The sequence below is a fragment of the Oryza sativa genome, chromosome 8, assembly GCF_034140825.1.
Source record: "Oryza sativa Japonica Group chromosome 8, ASM3414082v1".
In the NCBI taxonomy this organism is placed as follows: Eukaryota; Viridiplantae; Streptophyta; class Magnoliopsida; order Poales; family Poaceae; genus Oryza; species Oryza sativa.
Genome location: NC_089042.1, coordinates 9,315,001 through 9,339,928, shown reverse-complemented (window position 1 = coordinate 9,339,928; position 24,928 = coordinate 9,315,001). Strand labels below are relative to the sequence as shown.

At 37.1% G+C, this 24,928-nt stretch overlaps 2 protein-coding genes and 2 non-coding genes across 4 annotated transcripts in view; all 4 read right to left on the bottom strand.

Annotated features, from left to right (window-relative positions):
- Positions 1-4,289: 4,289 nt before the first annotated feature.
- On the bottom strand, positions 4,290-4,363 carry TRNAW-CCA (transfer RNA tryptophan (anticodon CCA)). Its single transcript has one exon. It is a non-coding gene; the product is annotated as a tRNA-Trp (tRNA).
- A 126-nt stretch (positions 4,364-4,489) lies between these two features.
- On the bottom strand, positions 4,490-4,563 carry TRNAP-UGG (transfer RNA proline (anticodon UGG)). The gene has a single exon. It is a non-coding gene; the product is annotated as a tRNA-Pro (tRNA).
- Positions 4,564-20,986: 16,423 nt separating this feature from the next.
- On the bottom strand, positions 20,987-23,470 carry LOC107281913 (large ribosomal subunit protein uL2cz/uL2cy-like). Its single transcript, XM_066303706.1, has 3 exons — positions 23,436-23,470; positions 22,538-22,944; positions 20,987-21,886 (listed from the first exon to the last, which is right to left on the bottom strand). Exons 1-3 carry the CDS (start codon positions 23,468-23,470, stop codon positions 21,444-21,446), a joined length of 885 nt encoding a protein of 294 aa, XP_066159803.1. The 3' UTR covers positions 20,987-21,443.
- A 1,407-nt stretch (positions 23,471-24,877) lies between these two features.
- Positions 24,878-24,928, bottom strand: part of LOC112939907 (NAD(P)H-quinone oxidoreductase subunit 2 A, chloroplastic) — a 1,693-nt gene continuing 1,642 nt past the window's right edge. The window contains exon 2 of the mRNA XM_066303705.1: positions 24,878-24,928. This exon is cut by the window's right edge and continues 1,521 nt beyond it. The gene's annotated coding sequence lies outside the window, so the exon portion shown is untranslated.

Below are 24,928 nucleotides of genomic sequence, written 5' to 3'. Positions count from 1 at the left end.
CCACGAGAAGCAACTGGACGAATTGTATGTGCCAATTGCCATTTAGCGAATAAGCCTGTGGATATTGAAGTTCCCCAAGCAGTGCTTCCCGATACTGTATTTGAAGCAGTTCTTCGAATTCCTTATGATATGCAACTGAAACAAGTTCTTGCTAATGGGAAAAAGGGAGGGTTGAATGTGGGTGCTGTTCTTATTTTGCCCGAGGGATTCGAATTAGCGCCGCCCGACCGTATTTCTCCTGAGTTGAAAGAAAAGATAGGAAATCTCTCTTTTCAGAGTTATCGTCCCAATAAAAAAAATATTCTTGTGATAGGCCCTGTTCCCGGTAAGAAATATAGTGAAATCGTCTTTCCCATTCTTTCCCCCGACCCTGCTATGAAGAAAGACGTTCATTTCTTAAAATATCCCATATATGTGGGGGGAAACCGAGGAAGGGGACAGATCTATCCTGATGGTAGCAAGAGTAACAATACGGTCTATAATGCAACGTCAACAGGTGTAGTAAGAAAAATACTGCGTAAAGAAAAGGGGGGATATGAAATATCCATAGTCGATGCATCGGATGGACGCCAAGTGATTGATCTTATACCTCCCGGTCCAGAACTTCTTGTTTCAGAGGGGGAATCGATCAAGCTTGATCAACCATTAACAAGTAATCCTAATGTGGGAGGGTTTGGTCAGGGGGATGCAGAAATAGTGCTTCAGGATCCATTACGCGTTCAAGGCCTTTTGTTCTTCTTCGCATCCGTTATTTTGGCACAAGTTTTTTTGGTTCTCAAAAAGAAACAGTTTGAAAAGGTTCAATTGTACGAAATGAATTTCTAGGTCCCGGGATTTCTTACCATCAAGTTGGTAAAAAGCCGCGATTTATTGGCGATTGCTAGAATTCTCTATGATCCATTTTGGAAATCTTTTTTTTGTTTAGACTATTTTTTGTTTGCGAGATGTCTTGTCTGCAATTCCTTATTTCTATCATCTCATGCAAAACGAGGAGAATGCAAGGCAAGGGCGAGAACAATAAAAGGAACAAATCCTTTTAGGAGGGATTGCTGGTCTTCTTAATCCTCTATTGGGCACAAGAAAAAGGCTTTTTTGCCTTTTTCTTGTGTCGATTCTTCTTGTATCGAAATATGAATCTTTTTTCTTCCTATTCGGCAAAGATTACTATTTCTTCTTTATTTGGGTCTGTCTCTTGAACCTCTTTTGCTTAGGTTCAGGCGATGTAGTGGACAAAAAGAGGGAAAGAAAATATGGCGTGGGACAAATTTTTTGTGACCAAATAGAATTGCTTGACTTGTTCAATTAAGTTCAATTTAGAACTTACAGAAATTTTGCAAAAAAAACGGATACTCTTCCATTGAAGGCTGTTTTTTATTTTTAGGCTAGTTGAGTAGTTTTAATTAAGGTTTTATTAGTTTATTACTCTAAATTAAATCAATGATTTACAAGAGACTTCCTCCGGGGAATAAAATATTGGATCCTCGATTGATCCTTTCTTTCTCCTCGCTTCATAAAAGTGAATTAATTTCATTGGCGAGGGGGTTATAAATCAACTGATGGATTACTTCACTAACATTATTAACAAACAAAATTAACAAACAAAACGAATAAATAGAGGGATTCTGACCATCAGAGCAAAGGCTTTCTCTTTGTTATTTTTACAAATCAAAATAGGAAACCCGTTTGTAGGTTATGGAATAGATTAAAAAAGTCGGGTTATAAGAGTAAGAATTCCGCGGGTCCTTTCCGCTCTAATCAGATAAAAGGGGGTAAGGACCCGCTAAGTTCCTATTTTTTCATGTTTACAACCTGGTCCCTCCAATTACTATAGAGATGAACCCAATCCAGAATATGAACCGTAAAAGAAAACACCTATTAAACCAATCACAGCAATACCGGTTACAGTACCTATCAGCCAAAGAGGAATTCTTCCAGTAGTATCGGCCATTTCCCCTACTTTCCTCCACATTTTATCAAGTGGTCATGCTAGAGACAAAAACAGTCATGGATAGTTATAAGGATGGTATCCTTCCAAATGGGGATAAGAGAATTCTTACTACTCTCTTTCTTTCTCTCAATTGAAGAAGTAATTGGAAAATAAAACAGCAAGTACAAAAATGAGTAATAAACCCCAGTATAGACTGGTACGATTCAATTCAACATTTTGTTCATTCGGGTTTGATTGTGTCATAGTTCTATAGTTGGAATTTGGTTTATCGTTGGATGAACTGCATTGCTGATATTGATCCCAAGAAAAAAACAGTAGGTACAGCTAGTCCGTGAACAGCCAGCCATCGCACTGTAAAAATAGGATAGGTTCGATCTATGGTCATTGAGGGCCTCCTAAAAGGATCTACTAAATTCATCGAGTTGTTCTAAAGAATCAAAACGGTCGGTTATTAACGGAATTCCTTGTCGGCTTTCTGTGAAATACTCGTTTGGCCGAGGACTTCCAAACACGTCATAAGCTAAACCCGTACTGACAAATAACCAACCCGCAATGAATAGGGAAGGTATAGTAATGCTATGAATAACCCAGTATCGAATACTGGTAATAATATCAGCAAAAGAACGTTCTCCCGTGCTTCCAGACATGCTGAGCTCCCCAAATTTTTGTACATTCAAAAAAGGAATTGATTCCGTAAAAGATGGGATCAACCAGTAAATAGAAAATTACTGATATTTCATCCTTGTGAGATTGTCAATTTTGTACCAAAGGTGTATTTTGAGTATACCAAATTAGTATAGCTATCCTTCCTATGGCACAGCAATCCTGTTTCGCTTGGTCTCGAAACAGAATTCTTTTTTTCTCTTCTTTGTTCCTTGTCTATAGGGTAAGCTATATGGTATTCAAGGCATCAATAGAAAACCTCAATTTTGAGGGTCCTACTTAATTTTCACCGGCTTCGGAATAGTAGAATAATTCGGAATAGGGCTCAAGATCTTGGGAAAATCTAAGTTAATGATCAACAGGTTTGGATAAAGAATTTAGGAAAGATATTCTTATACTGACACAATACAAAGAGAAGTAGATGCGAAAGCTATCCCTTCGAATCCAACCTTTCCCCTTAAAGAATTTAATTGGTTAGCATAATATAATATCTAATAAATAGAAAATCAAATAGTAGATAATCTGTTATGAAAGAGAGAAAACATTCTTTGAAGAATCAAGATTCGTAATCAACCCTTGCCTTGTTTACTAACTTTCTTGACCAAACTGCAAGCGTGGAACTTTGCCAGTTCTTAGGTTTCCGAAATAGTGTAATGGAAAAAGAAGTGCTTCGAATCGACTTTGATTGGGGTTCGAAAAAGGAATTAAAAAAAAGTAAATTCAGGAAAGATTTCCTTTTTTTAGGAGACCCTCGAGGGGTCGTGGAATGCTTTTCTTCTCCTCTTATTCCATATGGAATACAATCAATTAAAATAAGAAGGAATAGGGGAATATTCGACTGTTCGCTCCAAAAAGAAGGTTAAATCATCCTATTGAAAAAGACCAAAATAGAAAGAACTTTTTCAAATTCAATTCTTTATTTTTCACTGGGGTTAGCTGATCTAGTTCTTAATATTTTTACTTTACTCAATTGACAGATTACACAGCAAATCTCTTGATTCGGAATTAGGGACTCATGCCCCATCTGATGAATCCATTTTCTTTTACACTTCTGTATCTCACTCTATCTTGTTTTTTAGTATTATCTAAAATAACCGATGAATTATGAATTTTCCATAACTTAGGTAAGTGCTTTACCAACATATGTAGTGTAGTAAAAAAAATGGAATTTAACCCTTTCATGCTTACTATAACTAGTTATTTCGGTTTTCTATTGGCTGCTTTAACTCTAACCCTAGCTCTATTTATTGGCTTGAACAAGATACGTCTTATTTGAAATGAATTGAATGAATAAGGCAGAAAAGAAAAAATCTCTCTTTTGGATTCCTGGTATTCTACGCACTAATTACCAATTCTTTTTTTCTTGGTCATTGAGATTCGTGGATAATTTAGACTACTATTTAGGGATAAATCGTACCTCTTTTTTTTATCCCCTCGAACAAATCGAAATGATTGAAGTTTTTCTATTTGGAATCGTCTTAGGCCTAATTCCTATTACTTTAGCGGGATTATTCGTGACTGCGTATTTGCAATACAGACGTGGGGATCAGTTGGATCTTTGATTGAGTAATATTTCTTTTTTGATTGCCCTCCTCTCTGGTCTGGAGGAGGTCAAATTGGAATTGCAATTTGTTTTGTTAAGTTATTTTGCCCTGCTTCGACATAAGATAGATGGAATCACGCTCTGTAGGATTTGAACCTACGACATCGGGTTTTGGAGACCCGCGTTCTACCGAACTGAACTAAGAGCGCTTTCAAAAATCAAATCCTTTTCTACTCCTAATGTGTCTCACGTACGTATAGTATCCACAAATTCAAGTTATACCCGCTTTAATCGACCTCCTCACTACTGCCTATAAAGAAGAAAGAAGTAATAGGTAGGGATGACAGGATTTGAACCTGTGACATTTTGTACCCAAAACAAACGCGCTACCAAGCTGCGCTACATCCCTTTTCCAAATTGTTGTACAATGTCATTGTACACAATTCCTATCTTGTTTTCCACATCCTAATTTTCTTGTCTTTTTCTATCTATAGAGAATCCTCGTGTCATTTCTTCTTTTTGGTCTCATATAATCAAGGAATGGTATATATCTAAATCCAATCTAATTTCACCTATAAAAGAAAGATTACTATTCCTTGGTAATCTATAGGAAGGGATTGTCTTTTTCGTTTTTAGTTCGGAATTTCGCCTAAACAAAAGAAATACAAATGATCTTGGGCAATAATATCTGATCATATACGTATTCCAATAAGGAAGGAGGATTTTCAATGCGGGATATAAAAACATATCTCTCTGTAGCACCCGTGCTAAGTACTCTATGGTTTGGGGCTTTAGCAGGTTTATTGATAGAAATTAATCGTTTATTTCCAGATGCTTTGTCATTCCCCTTTTTTTCATTCTAGTTGTTGCTATGTGAGGAATAGAGTTCTTCGTGACATGATAAAAAATTCCCACTTTTCAATCCCTTTTTAGTATAGGAAAGAAAAAGAAAGAAAAGATAGATTGGGTTGGACCTTAGAGTCATGAAAAATTTGGTAAATCTCATTTTTGAAAAAAGAAATTCAATTAAAAGCAGTATCCAAGCTAAGTCAGGCCTCAGAAATCAGAGCATAGAAAGAGGCTGGGTTGGCTACTAAAATGAAAGGATTTTGCTTCAAAATCCTTGCTAATTTGACAAGGATTGTATTCCTTAATTATTTCTCTATTTTTTATTACTTAATTGAAAAATTTCCAAAAATTTTTATTCTAATGGATTTTCTTCTTCCTCTTCGGTTTCAAAATAGAGGAATAAAAGAATAAGTAGAAGAATTAAGTTAAGTCAATCCAAAAAGGAAAGGAGGTTCATGGCCAAGGGGAAAGATGTTAGAATCAGAGTTATTTTGCAATGTGTGAGTTGTGTTCGAAAAGGGGCCAATGAGGAGTCGGCAGGGATTTCTAGATATAGTACTCAAAAGAATCGCCACAATACACCCGGACAATTAGAATTAAGAAAATTTTGTCGTTATTGTCGTAAGCATACGATTCATGCCGAAATAAAGAAATAGGAGCATCTTGTGTTCGATCTTTCCAAAGATCAAAAAGAATAAGAACTTCCTATTTAATATATAGAGCATAGATAGAATACAAAATACAAATCAACTTGTCTGATTTCCATTAGATATTATTTCATATGTATCGAGGGTATTCATCTAATATATGGACCAAAGAGAGACTATTTCTTCTGGATCCAAAATTAATAAAATAAACAAATCAATTTTTTTTTCAATTTTAAAATAAGGAATAAATCATGTATACATCTAAACAACCCTTTCATAAATCCAAACAAACTTTTCATAAATCCAAGCAAACTTTTCGTAAATCCAAGCAAACTTTTCGTAAATTCAAACAACCTTTTCGCAAACCCAAACAACCTTTTCGTAGGCGTCCTCGGATTGGCCCGGGGGATCGAATTGATTATAGAAACATGAGTTTAATTAATCGATTTATTAGTGAACAAGGAAAAATATTATCGAGACGAATAAATAGATTAACCTTGAAACAACAACGATTAATTACTCTTGCTATAAAACAGGCTCGTATTTTATCTTTCTTACCATTTCGTAACTATGAGAATGAGAAACAATTTCAAGCCCAGTCAATTTCAATAATTACAGGTCCTAGACCCAGAAAAAATAGACATATTCCTCCATTAACACAAAAGTTCAATTCCAATCGAAACTTAAGAAACTCCAACCAGACTTTAAGAAACAACAATCGGAACTTAAGTTCCGATTGTTGATGTTTTATTCGAAAGGGCCAGACTATATATAAAGAAAGTAATCCAATTTAGATTCTTGGGTTTGTTATAAGAAAGAACAATGGGGAAGAAAAAATAGTTTTTTTATTTATTGCAACATGCTCGTTGATTCCTACCACTTAATCTTAATTTATTGTATCTTCCCGGAGTTACCTCTCCGGGAATTCTTTTTTAATTATTCCTGTATATTACTTTTTTATCCCTTTAATTGATAATCTTTATTTTATTGGAAATCGTGTAAAGATTATTTGAATTTAATACAGCTACTTGTGCAAGGATTTTACGATTAAGAATCAATTCTTTCTTGTAAAGATTGTGTATTAATTTACTATAATTATCGAATACTTTATGTATCCGCGTTGCTGCGTTTATCCGACTGATCCACAAACGCCGAAAATCCCTCTTTTGCCTGACTCTATCTCGATGAGAGGAAACAAACGCTCTTCTTACCTGTTGAGTAATCATTCGATTAAGTCTTAAATGAGCCCCTCTAAAGTTTGAGGCAAATGAACGCATTTTTGCCCGTCGTCTCCGAGCTATATATCCTCGCGGAACTCTGGTCATTGAATCAAATTAACCTTAATGAATAACTAATGATTTCTCTTCTTTTAGCCATCCTTTTTCCCATTAATAACAAAACGAATTATTCCCATATATAAAATATTAGTTCCAATGGCTTTTGCTACTATAACCTTCCCAACCACAATTTTCTCTTCTACTCCCTTCAGTTATTTCGCACGATACTAAAAAATAGTGGGTTCCATCGTTTCTATGGTTCCCTTTTAAACGGCGAGGCCCTCTCTATACACCGGAGCCCTTTCTTTCATTTCATCAAAGGGTATTGTGAACTTGTATAGTTCACATTCTTTGGCTCTACCTATCCATTATAGAGTAAATAGCTCTTTTCACAATAAGAGTTATCCATACAGTGACGGCATTTAATTATGAAAGTTGGCTAAGTAGCTGACCCTCTTAGTCCGTTTTTTTAAGATAAAGGAGCATAAGCCTTTATCTTTTTATTACTATTTCCTCCGCTTAATGAATAGCCGTTTGCTACCAATGGGGGAATTGCTTCTTATTTCCAATCTAGATGATTGGATTTGCACCAAAGGAAACCAGAAATTCCATATACCGTAGAAATCTAGGATAGAGAAGCTCTATCCTATTCATTGGTACCGATCATGGATACTTCAAAAATTGTCTTATTTGTTTGAACCCATGATCCGAACGAGTCGCACATACACCCTAGCACATGTTCCTCGACGCTGAGGACATCCCTTAAGCGCGGCCGATTTTCTAGCATTTCGTATTGGCTGTCTTGCGTTTCTAATAAGTTGTTTAACCGTTGGCATGTCGTATGTATATAGAAAAAATGGATTGGTTTAGATCGATCTTAACCTGAATGATTGATCATTATGAAGTATTTCCATTAAATTGCATAAAACCCGAATTTAGGGTTGAAATAAATTTACAAGAAATCTGGCCACTACCAATCCTTAAACATTTCTGGAAACCACACTGGATCAGTATCGCAGTGCTCGTCAAGCATTTCATCCCCTACAATATCGACAAGTCCATAAGCTTTGGCTTCGTCTGCTGACATAAAAACATCCCTTTCCATGTCTTCGGATACAACCCAAAAAGGCTTGCCTGTTCTTAGTGCATAAACCCTTGTGATCATTTCGCGAACTTTGTGTAACTCTTCCACTTCTAGTAAAAATTCTGGTGTTCTTGCCCGATAATAAGCACTAGCAGGTTGGTGAAGCATAATCCTCGCGTGGGGGAATGCTATACGCTTGGTGGGTTCTCCTCCAAGCAGAATGAAGGACGCCATGGACGCGGCTATTCCGAGGCATATTGTATATATATCTGGTGTCACCGTTTGCATCGTATCAAAAATCGCCATTCCTGAGATTAACCACCCGCCGGGGGAGTTTATAAACAAAAAAATATCGCTAATTCCATCTTCTATACTGAGATATACCATGAGACCTGTAATATGATTCGTGACCTCGCAACGAATCTCTTGACCTAAAAAAAGTGTCCTTTCTCGATACATAACATTGTATAAGTCAACCCAAGTCGCTTCTTCATCTCCGGGAATCCGGTAAGGTACTTTTGGAACACCAATGGGCATATTAGATTAATATTATTAAATTTAAGTAAGAAAACTACACTTTAATATGGAAACGTAAGAATGGAAGAGAAAGAAAGAATCCGCAGTTTATTGTTTTCACTTTTTTTCTTATTCTATATGAATACTATAGATTCTATTAATACGTAGATTGAAATAATACATAGATTGAAAGATTATACATATAAGTAGGATAAGACAGATTGAATAAAGAAAAAAGAATGGGTGATTCGAATACTAAACAAAAAGAGATAGGGATCTATTCTTCGTTTTTTCCAAATAAGCCAAGCTGCCCATTGCATATTGGCACTTATCGAGTATAGAATAGATCTGCTTCTCTTTCTTCTTACGAACAGAATTGGCTTCTTATTTTTAATGGAATGAAATAAATATTCACGCTTTCTGACACAGAATCCCCTAGAAGGGTTAGGTACATAGGATATGGATAGTCTTTGCCAATGCGATAAAATAAAGTGACATCGTGTCTATTTTTCTTTGCTAAAGGGGTATTTCCATGGGTTTGCCTTGGTATCGTGTTCATACTGTCGTATTGAATGATCCGGGTCGATTGCTTTCGGTGCATATAATGCACACAGCTCTAGTTTCTGGTTGGGCTGGCTCGATGGCTTTATACGAATTAGCGGTTTTTGATCCCTCTGATCCTGTTCTGGATCCAATGTGGAGACAAGGTATGTTCGTCATTCCTTTCATGACTCGTTTAGGAATAACCAATTCGTGGGGTGGTTGGAGTATTTCAGGAGGAACTGTAACGAATCCGGGTATTTGGAGTTATGAAGGCGTGGCAGGGGCGCATATTGTGTTTTCTGGCTTGTGTTTCTTGGCAGCTATCTGGCATTGGGTATATTGGGACCTCGAAATATTCTGTGATGAGCGGACGGGAAAACCTTCTTTGGATTTGCCCAAGATCTTTGGAATTCATTTATTTCTTGCAGGGGTGGCTTGCTTTGGCTTTGGCGCATTTCATGTAACGGGTTTGTATGGTCCTGGGATATGGGTGTCTGATCCTTATGGACTAACTGGAAAAGTACAAGCTGTAAATCCGGCGTGGGGTGCAGAAGGTTTTGATCCTTTTGTTCCGGGGGGAATAGCTTCTCATCATATTGCTGCGGGTACATTGGGCATATTAGCGGGCCTATTCCATCTTAGTGTCCGTCCACCTCAACGTCTATACAAAGGATTACGTATGGGCAATATTGAAACTGTACTTTCCAGTAGTATCGCTGCTGTTTTTTTTGCAGCTTTCGTAGTTGCCGGAACTATGTGGTATGGGTCAGCAACTACCCCAATTGAATTGTTTGGGCCTACTCGTTATCAGTGGGATCAGGGATACTTTCAGCAAGAAATATATCGAAGAGTTAGTGATGGGTTAGCCGAAAATCTCAGTTTATCAGAAGCTTGGTCTAAAATTCCCGAAAAATTAGCCTTTTATGATTATATTGGTAATAATCCGGCAAAGGGGGGATTATTCAGAGCAGGCTCAATGGACAATGGGGATGGAATAGCTGTTGGATGGTTAGGACATCCTATCTTTAGAGATAAAGAAGGGCGCGAACTTTTTGTACGCCGTATGCCTACTTTTTTTGAAACATTTCCGGTTGTTTTGGTAGATGAAGAGGGAATTGTGAGAGCGGACGTTCCTTTTAGAAGAGCAGAATCCAAATATAGTGTTGAACAAGTAGGCGTAACGGTGGAGTTCTATGGTGGCGAACTTAATGGAGTAAGTTATTCTGATCCTGCTACTGTAAAAAAATATGCGAGGCGTTCCCAATTAGGGGAAATTTTTGAATTAGATCGGGCTACTTTGAAATCAGATGGTGTTTTTCGCAGCAGTCCAAGGGGTTGGTTCACTTTTGGTCATGCTACCTTTGCTTTGCTCTTCTTTTTCGGACACATTTGGCATGGGGCTAGAACCTTGTTCCGAGATGTTTTTGCTGGTATTGATCCAGACTTGGATGCTCAAGTGGAATTTGGAACATTCCAAAAAGTCGGAGATCCAACTACGAGGAGACAGCCAGTCTGAGGCCGCATTGCTTTGGTATCTTTCACCTCTCTTTTTTGATTTGACATGGGAAACATCTCCCATCCCTTCTTTGACTCTTTTTCCTTTTTTATACGGGAAATGATCCCAAATGACAAATGAATAGGTGTGGAAGTTATAATTGTAAATAAACCACGATCGAATCTATGGAAGCATTGGTTTATACGTTCCTTTTAGTTTCGACTTTAGGGATAATTTTTTTCGCTATCTTCTTCCGAGAACCACCTAAGGTTCCGACTAAAAAAGTGAAATAATTTAATTGAAGTAAGAAGTCTCCCCATCTGGGAGACTTCTTACTTCAATTAGTCCCCGTGTTCTTCGAATGGATCTCTTAATTGTTGAGAGGGTTGCCCAAACGCGGTATATAAGGCATACCCAGTAAAGCTTACAAGTAAACCAGATATGGAGATGGCGACTAAAGTTGCTGTTTCCATTTTTATAGAATTTCAAGATTACAATGGATCTACGAAAAGATCGTGTATTTACAACTACAACGGAATAGTATACAAAGTCAACACAAATCATTAAATGGAATTTATGGCTACACAAACCGTTGAAGATAGTTCTAGACCTGGACCAAGACAAACTCGCGTAGGTAATTTATTGAAACCCTTGAATTCGGAATATGGGAAAGTAGCTCCGGGTTGGGGGACTACTCCTTTTATGGGGGTCGCAATGGCTTTATTCGCGGTATTCCTATCTATTATTTTAGAAATTTATAATTCTTCCGTTTTACTGGACGGAATTTTAATGAATTAGGTTTCTACTAACGAAAACTACGAAGTCATAGTTTTTCCATCCAAAAGAGCCTTTCTACTTTAAGCTCTACATTTCTAGACATTCTGGTAGTTCGACCGTGGAATTTTTTGGTTTCGGTATCTCTGGAATATGAGTGTGTGACTTGTTAGAATTTGCTCCTATTGATAATACATAGAAAGCACCTGTTATCTCTATCAAGATGATTCTAATTCGTCGGATATTATTTATTCTAGTATCTGGAACACGAAATAGATAGAGTGGATCAAGAAAAAAAAATGAAACTATGATTCATATTAACTATTCAGACCTCGCAACCAGACTGAAAAAAATTCAAGTAGTTCTTAATAAAAATAAAAAAAGAAAATTTCTTCCTTCCAATTTTGTTTGCCCAAAAAACAACTTTTTTTCTCTCGATTTTGTCGAGTCATTACACCGATTCAATAAATGATCATCAAGCGGTTCTTATTCGAAGAACCCTTGCCTTTTGTTTAGCTTGAGACTCAATCATCGTGGCTCTAGTATGAATCTAAGGTTTTAATTGAACTGATTCATAGGATCGCAACAAGATAATTTCTACCAGAAAACTACTCCAATTTTTGCTTTATTTATTTATCTAGTAAAACAAGAGTAAATCTGCATTACGCACAAAAAAAAGAAATCCAAAATAGGGAAGAGAAAAATCAAGAGGCCTCTAATGATCAACATTTGGGAAAGAAAGATAGACGAGCCAACTTGAGATTTTTTGGCATTATCATCACAAAGAAGAAATTCTGGATTTTTCTTATTTCATATCTTCAAGGCAAATCGACCCAACCCAGTGGCTGATGAAGTTTTGAACCTTTTTTCTAATATCCGTTGAAAATTTGTGTGTTTCTGTTTGAGCCGTACGAGATGAAATTCTCATATACGGTTCTCGGAGGGGGGTTCGGGTTAGTTACCTATCTCAATAAAGTATATGATTGGTTTGAGGAACGTCTTGAGATTCAGGCAATTGCAGATGATATAACTAGTAAATATGTTCCTCCTCATGTCAACATATTTTATTGTTTAGGGGGAATTACACTTACTTGTTTTCTAGTACAAGTTGCTACCGGTTTTGCTATGACTTTTTACTATCGCCCAACCGTTACAGAGGCTTTTTCCTCGGTTCAATACATAATGACCGAGGCCAACTTTGGTTGGTTAATCCGATCAGTTCATCGATGGTCAGCAAGTATGATGGTTCTAATGATGATCCTGCACGTATTTCGTGTGTATCTCACAGGTGGGTTTAAAAAACCCCGCGAATTAACTTGGGTCACTGGTGTGGTTTTAGCTGTATTAACTGCATCGTTTGGTGTAACTGGTTATTCTTTACCTTGGGATCAAATTGGTTATTGGGCAGTCAAAATTGTGACAGGTGTGCCTGACGCGATTCCGGTAATAGGATCACCTTTAGTGGAGTTATTACGTGGAAGTGCTAGTGTGGGTCAATCCACTTTGACTCGTTTTTATAGTTTACATACCTTTGTACTTCCTCTGCTTACTGCCGTATTTATGTTAATGCACTTTCTAATGATACGTAAGCAAGGTATTTCGGGCCCTTTATAAGGAAGGCATCTCATAGAGAGTTCTAATTCTCATATATCATATCGGGTAGGTTGTGGTATTTCATTGCTACAAACATGGGTTATTCTAAAATAAGACATGTCATTTAGATACTTCTCTTCAACTCCGAACTATTGTGATACAAATAATACAAATAGTTGAAGTTAATTTTACGAAAGAAAAGAAGGCGGATTATGGGAGTGTGCGACTTGAATTATTGATTTGGCCATGCAGATAGAGAGTTGGATCTGCCACATTAGAATTCACGACCAAAGGTGTCTCCATATCCAATCAACACGTAAGTCCCCTGTCTAGTAAGGATAGGCTGGTTCACTTGAGGAGAATATTTTCTATGATCATACCTCAACCATGTCATCCATGAAGAGGCTCCGTAAGATCCCATAGAGTAGAAATGGAATAAGTCATGTGACATGATCCAATTCTCTATTTATTACACTTACTTTTTATTATAGTATGGAAATGCATTCATTTTCTTTGCATCGATTGCGATCTGCAATACTATCGGAGTAAAAGAAGGGATCTAAGGAAGAACGTAGGCTAAACTTTTTGATTTTTTATTAGTAACAAGTAAATACTTTGTTTGGACGTAAGAAACTTGCAATATTGGGGGGGATAAATACCAACTAATCAAGAGACGCGAGACAATCCACAAAGCAATTGATCATGATCAAATTTGTAAGCCCACTTGGATATTGAGCATTTACCCATAAGAGTAGGATTCTTTTCAATGAATAGTTGTAGGTGCAACTTCGGAAAATAGAATCTGATAAAGCTTTTCTTACTTAGAGCCATTGAGCCATTATATACCTTATTCTATTATGGATCTTCTACGGTTTTATTTCTTTCATTCTTGCTCGAGCCGGATGATGAAAAATTCTCATGTCCGGTTCCTTTGGGGGCTGGATCTTAAAGAATTCACCTATCCCAATAACAAAGAAACCTGACTTAAACGATCCTGTATTAAGAGCAAAATTAGCTAAAGGGATGGGACATAATTATTACGGGGAACCCGCGTGGCCCAACGATCTTTTATATATTTTTCCAGTAGTAATTCTAGGTACTATTGCATGTAATGTAGGTTTAGCGGTTCTCGAGCCGTCAATGATTGGTGAACCGGCGGATCCGTTTGCAACTCCTCTGGAAATATTACCCGAGTGGTACTTCTTTCCCGTGTTTCAAATACTCCGTACAGTACCTAATAAGTTATTGGGCGTTCTCTTAATGGTTTCTGTGCCGACGGGCTTATTGACAGTACCTTTTCTAGAGAATGTCAATAAATTCCAAAATCCATTTCGTCGCCCAGTAGCTACAACCGTTTTTTTAATCGGTACTGCAGTAGCTCTTTGGTTAGGTATTGGAGCAACATTACCCATTGAAAAATCCTTAACTTTAGGTCTTTTTTAGGGATTTTTCAGTTTGATTCATTCAATCGTGAAGTACCGTGCATAGGTATCTAGGAAATAGTTACTTCCAAGTGAATCTTCCCTAGATACCTATAATCTATTTTATTATGATCCATTTCGCGAAAATATAGATTGTCCCAAAGATGCAAAATTGTTTTATTTTTTCTTTTTATTCTAACTCGAAAAAGAAGAAGAGGAAAAAATTGCAATGGATTTAAAACTAGAACTTATTCTTAGGTAAATCCATTGGGAGATGCTTCTCTAGAGTGTCCCATATCTGTTTTCCATCTTGCATACGAAAACTGTCAATTCTCATCAGATCTTCTTCCGTCTTACTCAAAAGGTCCAATAGTGTATGGATATTGGCCCTTTTGAGACAATTATACGTTCTAGAAGGCAGTTCTAATTGATCAATAAAAATACAATTCAATGGAATTCTTTTTTTGTTTTTCTTTAGATTAGTTAATCTTTTTTGAAAGCTTAAAAGGGGGGAAGTAAACCTGTTTTTATTTTCTTGGAAACGAGTACCCTCTTCCTCCGTGTGAAGAAAAGGAAGAAATAAATCAATCAAATTACGAGAAGCCTCATAAAGCGCTTCCTTAGGGGTTAAACTTCCATTGGTCCATATTTCTAGAAAAAGTATCTCATATTTTGCATTTCCATTCCCACAAGCAAAAATACTATAATTCACATTTCGAACAGGCATGGATACAGCATCTATAGGATAACTTCCATCTTGAGTGTTCTTTCTGACTTCCGTGTGATATCCGCGATCTCTCTTGATCCGTAACTCAATACGGAAATCCGTGGGTTCTGTCAAGTTAGCTATAGGTTGTGCCGTATCAACGATTTCTACGGAAGGCGGTAAGATAATATCTTGGGCAGTTATGTATCTAGGACCTTTGACGCAAATTGATGCGGTTCTAACTCCATAGAGATTACTTCTCAATACAATTTCTTTCAAATTTAGTAAAATTTCTTGTACCGATTCTTCAATACCTGCTATTGTAGAATATTCGTGCGGCACGCTCCCAAATTTTGCATGTGTGATACATGTTCCTTCTGTTTCTCCAAGTAAAGCTCTTCGCAAGGCAATACCAACGGTATCCGCTTGACCTTTTCTAAGCGGGGACAGAATGAAACGACCATAATAAAGACGCTTACTATCTACTCTTGATTCAACACACTTCCACTGTAGTGTTTGAGTGGATCCTGCTACCTCCTCTCGAACCATATAGACTAGTATTATTATTTGATCATTGAATCGTTTATTTCTCTTGAAAGGGGTTTAATTCTTTTACAGACGTCTTTTTTTAGGAGGTCGACACCCATTATGCGGCATAGGTGTTACATCGCGTATACAACTTAATCGTACACCACTTTTAGCAATGGCTCGTAATGCGGCATCTCTTCCACTACCAGCACCCTTTACCATAACTTCTGCTCGTTGCAAACCCACTGTACGAATAGCATCTACAGCTGTTCTTTGACCAGCATAGGGTGATGCTTTTCTTGAGCTTTTGAATCCACAAGTACCCGCGGAGGACCAGAAAACCACCCGACCTTGCGGATCTGTAACAGTTATAATAGTATTGTTGAAACTAGCTTGAACATGAATAACTCCTTTTGTTATTCTACGTGCACTCTTCCGTAAACTAAAACGCGCATTCCTACGCAAACCAATACGTACTTTCCTACGTGAACCAATTTTTGGTATAGCTTTTGTCATATTTTATTATCTCATAAATATGAGTTAGAAATAACAAAAAGAAAAAAAGATACAAAGATATCCGTTTCAGGGTAAAATATATCCTTTACTTGAATTTTTTTATTTGGAATTTGGACATTTTCGCGGGTACTTTTTTTTTTACTTTTTAGAAAGTCAAGTTCTTTTTTCGAAAGATTACCCCTGTCTTTGTTTATGCTTCGGATTGGAACAAATGACTCTAATTCGTCCACGCCTACGAATCAGTCGACATTTTGTACAAATTTTACGAACAGAAGCTCTTATTTTCATATTTCCGTATTCCTTTCTTAAACTATGAATTTACTCTTTTGGAAAAAATAAGTCTCTTTGTTTGAATTTTAGAACTTTGAATTTTTTACCCTAGAAAAAAAAAAGAAAAACCTAACCCTTTGAATCTTTGGTATCCTTCAAATCTTCGGTATCCTTCGAGTCTTCGGTACGCTTCGAATCCTTATGGGGAAGTCTATAAATTATACGCCCCTTGCTTGAATCATAACGACTTACTTCAATTTTGACCCTATCCCCCATCAGTATTCGTATAGAACTAGACCGGATCTTTCCTGAAATATAGCCCAGGATGATGGTGTCATTCTCTAGGCGAACGCGGAACATTCCGTTGGGTAGGGCTTCCATAACTAAACCCTCGAAAGTAATTTTTGCTTCTCTCGGGTTTTTTTTTTCTCTCCTATTTTTCTTTTCTGTCATATTTTTTTTTCTCCTATTTTTCTTTTTTTATTTTCAAATAAAAAAACGTTGTATTTTTGTTTGAAAAATAGGAAGTTCAAGATAGAATTTGGGTACTATAACTATAGGTGGGGCGATTACCGCTATAGGCGGGGCGATTACCATATATAACATAAGACTTCTCCCCCAATTCTGTTTAGTCGAGCTTCTCGATCTGTCATTATACCTCGAGAAGTAGAAAGAATAGCAATTCCCATTCCGCCCAAAACCTTAGGAATTCCTTGATAGTTGGCATAAATTCGTAAGCCAGGTCGGCTGATACGCTTTAAAAAGGTTCTAGTTCTATATATTCCCTTTCTAGTCTTTCTCTTTTGATGTCGCAAAGTTGAAACCAAGAAATATCTGTTACTTTCCTGATGTTTCCGAACACTTTCAATAAAACCCTCTCGTAGAAGTATTTTAACAATGTTTTCGGTAATATTTGTAGATACTACCCGAACAGTTCCTTTTTTATTCATGTCCGCGTTTCTTATAGAGGTTAGTAAATCAGCAATAGTGTCCTTGCCCATAAGACTCTAATTCTAGGTTCCTCCTAATTTTTCTATAATCAACATGTTCTCTTTTTTCTTTTCGTTTTGGATTCTAAAGCATATACGTGAAACACAATCTACTAATTTTTTATTTGATCTATATCTTGTCTACTAGTATTTATAATACTTCAGGAGCTAATGAAACTATTTTAGTAAAATTCAATTCTCTCAATTCCTCGGCGATCGCGCCAAAAACGCGAGTTCCTTTTGGATTTCCTTTTTGATCAATGATAACCGCTGCATTGTCGTCATAGCGTATTATTATACCGTCTTCGCATTTGAACTCTTTACATGTACGTACAATTACAGCTCGAATTACTTCGGATCTTTCTAGAGGCATTTGGGGCACTGCGTCTTTGATTACAGCAACAATAACATCACCAATACGAGCATATCGCTGATTACTAGCAGCTCCTATGACTCGAATACACATCAATTTTCGAGCTCCACTGTTATCTGCTACATTTAAAAGGGTCTGAGGTTGAATCATATTATTTTGATTTCAATTTGTTATTTCAATGCAAAAGGATGAAAGAAATATTGTCTTTCCAGAAAGAAGAACCTGGTTTTTTATTTTCAATACTACTTTTTTTGGGGGGTTATATTTCTAACCGAAGAAATTGACTTCGTATGGGCATTTTGCTGGCAGCTATGGAAATAGCTGCTCTAGCTACAGTTTCGGATACTCCGCCCATTTCATAAAGTATTCGACCTGGTTTAACAACGGCTACCCAATATTCGGGGGATCCCTTTCCCGAACCCATACGTGTTTCGGTCGGTCTTATTGTAACCGGTTTGTCGGGAAATATACGTACCCAGATTTTTCCACCACGACGTGCATATCGTGTCATTGCTCTTCGTCCTGCTTCTATCTGCCTCGCCGTAATCCAAGTGGGTTCAAGTGCTTGAAGAGCATATCTACCAAAACAAATACAATTGCCTCGGTAGGATTTTCCCTTCATTCTTCCTCTATGTTGTTTACGAAATCTGGTTCTTTTGGGGTTATAGTCGATGGTTCTCTCTTAGTTCCATCTCTACTGCAAAACTGGACATGAGAGTTTCTTCTCATCCAGCTCCTCGCGAATCAAATGAGAAAGTGTGCAAATTTCTCTAATTCCACAATATTCTAAAATATTACGGATAGATACACATTAATAGGAAAGGTTAGGGTTTTTAATATTGAATTTATTAAAATACTAAAATATATAGTCAAGAAAGAGGATCTAGAATATATCTAGATGTGTATGTTTATTTATCTATATTCTATATTTAATGTAATTCTTTTTTTTTTTTTTTTAATCTCCTTTTTTTATTTTACTCTTATTGAATCGCGGTAAAGTATTCTAATTCAATAAAAATTTCGCGGGCGAATATTTACTCTTTCCTGTCTTATTTGTTAATTCATAACCTTATCAAATAAGACAATTTTTTTGGTTTGTTCCGCCATCCCACCCAATGAAGTATTGGGATTCTTTTCAAGAAAATCCTATCCAGTCATAGGTTCTGTCGTTCCCACTGCTTCTCCTTTAATGGTTAGGTTTGAATCTCGCAATGGAGCTTCCAAAAAATTTCTTTCCGAGTCAATTTCTCAGTTTTATTAACTCGGGACGCTCTTTGTTATTCCTTGAAATTTGTATTTCTTGTTTCAATCAAATTACGATTTCGAATTCTCTGTTATTTTTATTATATTGATGCTTTATCACATTGCTTTTTATGATGTAATTCATAGACCATACATATTGGAATCCTATATCTTTCTTATTTCTCTTCCTTCTTTCTATCATCCTTCCTTTTATCTACATCCCCTTTAGTTTTGCTTCACAACTTAGAATCCTATTTTTTTTTAAAGAAAAAATTGCAGTTGCTACACGTATATGATAGATTTACTCATTTATGATAGATGTATTTATTCATATAGTGACTGTTTCTTAGTTAGGATCTCGACAATACGAAGCAATAGGTTGGTTATTAGTTCATTTTCTATAATTACATAGTAGGGTTCATTCTATTTTTTTTTAATCCCCTTTTTGAACCCTAAAAAAAAACTAACGAGTCACACACTAAGCATAGCAATTTTATTAAAAGATTTCTCAATTTTCATTAAATCTTATAGAAAGAGGTAGAATTTCTTCTTTTTTTCAGGGATTTTAGGGAAAATAAGGCTCTTGTCATTTTTTATTCTATTACTGAACAGAATGGGAAGACAGGGTTGGTTATTCTTCGTCTACGAATATCCAAATTTTAACTCCTAATACTCCATAGATAGTTCGAATTGGATAGCAGCAATAATCAATTTTAGCGCGAATTGTTTGGAGGGGAAGTCTACCTTTTTTGATGCACTCGGCACGCGCAATTTCTTTTCCCGCGAGACGGCCTGCAATTTTTACTTTTACTCCCTTTATATCTGTTTTTTTAGTTAATTCAATGGCTTTTTTCATTGCCTTTCGGAATGAAACTCTATTTTTTAATTGGAAAGCTATATATTCTGCAAGAATGTTAGGTTGTCTATAAGGTTCTTTCACTTTTTCGATCCCAATATTAAGTCTCTGGTTTACAGAATTAACTTCTTTTTGTAGATCTTTCTCTAATTCTTCGATTGCTCCTTTTTTCTTTAATAAATTGGGGAATCCAATATGGATTATGACGTGGATTGTATCGATTTCTTTTTGAATTTCTATATGTGTAATTACTTCGGAACTTGAGCCTGAGTCCATTTTTTTATTATGTGTAATTACTTCGAAACTTGAGTCTGCTTCTATTTTTCTATTCGAGCCCTTTTTCCTATTCTTTTGTATATAGTTCTTGATACAATTCCGTATTTTTTTATCTTCCTGTAGACCTTCAGAATAATTTTTTGGTTGTGCGAACCAAAAGGAATGGTGATTTTGGGTTGTACCAAGTCTGAAACCAAGTGGATTTATTTTTTGTCCCATATTTTTCTATTCTATTTTTTTTACCGGGAATCAAATCTTAGATGGATCTAAAGATTATTTCGATTTCTTTACTATATTTAGTACAATTGTTATATGACACATGGTTTTTTTTATGGGAGAACTACGTCCTCGAGCCCGAGGTCTGAATTTATTCATAATAGTACTCCTACTGACTTCGGCTTTAGTGATGAATAAATTTGCTTTGTCGAAATCCCTATAATGAGTAGCATTTGCTGCTGCCGAATAAACCAACTTTAAGATGGGATAAGATGCTCGATAAGGCATGAGGTTCAATATCATAACAGTTTCTTCGTAGTAACGCCAACGAATCTCATCCAGAACTCTTTGTACTTTGAAAACGGACATGTGGATGCGTTTTTGTGCTTTGAAAACCCGTTCGAACTTAAGTAGACGATCGGTTGGTACTTTTCTTGCGAGTTTCCTTAGCCCACTCTTCTTCTTCTTTATCCTAGGGGTATACTTTACCAGTTTGAAACTTGTCATAAATAAGGTTATTCCCCGCTTACCTATTTCTTTTTTTTTTATTTTGAATCTTTCTATTCTGAATTCAGTTAACGACGAGATTTAGTATCCTTTCTTGCACTTTCATAACTCGTGAAATGCCGAGTTGGTACGAATTCCCCCAATTTGCGACCTACCATAGGATTTGTTATGTAAATAGGTATATGTTCCTTTCCATTATGAATCGCGATTGTATGGCCAACCATTGCGGGTAGAATGCTAGATGCCCGGGACCACGTTACTATTGTTTCTTTCTCCTCCTTCATATTGACCTTTTCTATTTTTGCCAATAAATGATGAGCTACAAAAGGATTCGTTTTTTTTCGTGTCACAGCTGATTACTCCTTTTTTTCCATTTTAAAGAGTGGCATTCGATGTCCAATATCTCGATCGAAGTATGGAGGTCAGAATAAATAGAATAATGATGAATGGAAAAAAGAGAAAATCCTTTAGCTGGATAAGGGGCGGATGTAGCCAAGTGGATCAAGGCAGTGGATTGTGAATCCACCATGCGCGGGTTCAATTCCCGTCGTTCGCCCATCCCATTATTGCAAATTCCAAAAATGCAATTTTCCATATTCCTAGTTACGTATTTACTTACGGCGACGAAGAATAAAACTATCACTATATTTTTTCCTTTTCCTAGTTCTTCTTCCAAGCGCAGGATAACCCCAAGGGGTTGTGGGTTTTTTTCTACCAATGGGGGCTTTCCCTTCACCGCCCCCATGGGGGTGGTCCACAGGGTTCATAACTACCCCTCTTACTACGGGGCGTTTACCTAGCCAACACTTAGACCCGGCTCTACCCAAACTTTTTTGGTTCACCCCAACATTACCCACTTGTCCGACTGTTGCTAAGCAGTTTTGGGATACCAAACGGACCTCCCCAGATGGTAATCTTAAAGTGGCCGATTTACCTTCTTTTGCAATCAGTTTCGCTACAGCACCTGCTGCTCTAGCTAATTGCCCACCCCTTCCACGTGTGATTTCTATGTTATGTATGGCCGTGCCTAAGGGCATATCGGTTGAAGTAGATTCTTCTTTTCTCTCAAAAAACCCCTTCCCAAACTGTACAAGCTTCTTCCAAAGCATACGGCTTTCTAGATGTATATGACGATCTCTAGACAGATGGATCTTATATGAATCGTATGATGAAGTACCACATGAGTGGATATATAGGAAAGGAATCCAAATCTGCCGAATCGCTCATGTTATGATCTTCTACATCCTAGGTCTCCGCGTTCCGTCATCTGGCTTATGTTCTTCATGTAGCATTCAGATCGAATGACTCTATGAAATTACGTCGATACTTCTACATATTATGGGTAACGTAGGAGACATCCCTATTTTCCCCCGGGGGTCTTAATTACCACTGCTTAGCTTTCAATTCGCCTCTGACCATCAAATTAAATGTGAATAACCCGTCCTCCTCTCTTTGAAACAAGGGGCGCTTCCGGTTCTGTGCGTGCTTCAAACAATTTTGTCTTCTCCATATTACCATATCTCTAGAGTCAATAATTTTCTATGAGGAACTACTGAACTCAATCACTTGCTGCCGTTACTCAACAGTTTTCTGTTGAGGTCTATCCCGTAGAGGTAGTCAAATTGGATCAGTGATCGATTTCTAGGTTTCGTCGTAAACCTAATTGGTTACTTCCAATTACGTAAATCAATAGTTCAAACCGCACTCAAAGGTAGGGCATTTCCCATTGATATAGGAACTTTTGTACCAGAAACAATAGTATCTCCAATTATAGCCCCTCTGGGATGTAAAATATATCCCTTCTCACCATCCCCATAGTGTATGAGACAAATGTACGCATTTCGATTAGGGTCGTATTCTATGGTTACGATTCTACCAGATATGTCTTTTTGATTCCGTCGAAAATCGATTTTACGGTATAGGCGCTTATGACCTCCCCCTCTATGCCTTGCGGTAATGATTCCTCTGGAATTACGACCTTTACCACAACGGTGCCGTCCATGGATCAAATTATTTCGTGGATTGGATTTCACTTGCCTATCTATGGTTCCCTTGCGTGTGCTCGGGATAGGTGTTTTGTATAAATGTTTCGCCGTATTATTAAGTATTCTCCTTTAGTTTTTTTCTCTATCTAGAAGTGGAATAGAATAACCCGGTTGAAGGGTAATGATCATACGTCTGTAATGCATTGTATGTCCTAGAATAGGGCCCATTCTTCTACCCTTTCCGGGTAGTCGATGGCTATTCACAGCTACTACCTTAACACCAAAGAAGAGTTCGACCCAATGCTTTATTTCTGTCTTAGTGAATCCCGATTCGACATTAAAAGTATATTGATTCTTTCCCAATAAACGAAGACTTTTTTCTGTAAATACTGCGTATTTGATTCCATCCATAAATCGACTTTCCCTCCTATGCTCTGAGTTCCAGTATCGATAAGAATTCGAGTTCTTATTGTTCTTATGTTATGGTATGAATATACCATACCAATTCGTTATGTATGGATGATGGATGAGATTCCATGGATAGAGAGCCAGTTCCAATAGACTTATGGAACGTTCCGGTTCGCGTGCATCCAGCAGGAATTGAACCCGCAAATTTACCAATTATGAGTTGGGCGCTTTAACCATTCAGCCATGGATGCTTAACAGGGATCATCGTACATCGTAAATAACCAATTTTCATATAGAAAGACATATCATAGAAAAATGAAATCGAAAATATTCGGAGATGGCAAATATTCGGAGATGACTATGAAAACACCTCTCTGGATCCTCGAATTGAAAGAGAGATTGAGAGGGATCCAGAATCCTAATTCTCGCTATTTGGAATGGATCCAATTCTATTGAGTCTGACTCATAGTGATCATTTCTCTTTAGCAAAGAATGACCTTGGTTATCAAAGGATTGAACAACCGGGATCCGTTTACTTATGATACCTAGTTGACATTGATAACAAGGATCTAATGAATTATGAGTTTAATAGATCCTCTTTAGCAGAAAGACGTATATTCCTTGCTCATCACTTATTCCCAAACCTCGTATGGGGCTAATCGTTTTCATTTACCATCTCAGGGAAAATCCTTTTCGTTCCGCTTAGCCCTATCGGGTATTTTAGTGATAGGTTCTATAGGAACTGGACGATCCTATTTGGTCAAATACCTAATGAAAAATTCCTATTTTCCTTTCATTAAGGTACGAGGGCTTCTTATTCCACAAGAAAAGAACGAAAGCACCTTTTCATTCTTTCATATACTGGGGGTTTTTACTTGGAAAAGACAATGTTCCATACTAAAGGATTCGGGTCCATAACCACGAGTTCCAGTGCACTAGATCTTGTAGCACTTAGCAACGAGGCCCTATGAATAGACATATAGAATTTTTGGTCGGGAAATTCGAATGAATCATTGAGTGAAAAAGGAGCAAAGAATGACAAAAGACGAGACTCTACTAGTCTTCACTCTTGTGGTTTCCTCGGTTTCTGTTTTCTTATTCGGGATCTTGCTTTTCATGGTTCTCATCTCTGCAACTCGCGATTTTCGCGAGAGAACCAAATCCAAGTTGGTGAAGATCATGATTTGGGCTGGCATAGTAGTGATTACCTTTGCAATTGCGGTTCGAATCTATCCGATCTTTATCTTTTTGCTCAAAGAACGAATAAAACCCCTTGTCGAAGCCCTTTATGATAAGCTTCCCTGGATCTGGGAAGTTTCTCTTTCACGGTATTGGGATCGTTTGATCGATTTCCTTGATCGCTACTTATGGGCGTGCGCTCAAAGGATACAAACAGGGATTCGCAAACAAAAAGGGGAATTCGTAGTCACTTTTTCCTGTCGCGTAAAAAAAAGGCTTTACGCGAGAGCAATAGAGGTTGGGATACATCTATCTCTTCTGAGCAACCTCTTTTGGATTCTTAAGACCACCCTTGCAGTAGGATACCGTCTGCTTTGGGTTCTTTATTATATTATCTCCTTCGAGGGATTTTTAGGATCGTTCAGGCTATATTTAGTCTATTTTGGCTTTTACTGTCTCCTTTTCTCAGGGAAGTGGTTAAGGACCTCAGAAGATAGAGGAGAGCGCCAGGCGCAGATTTCCGG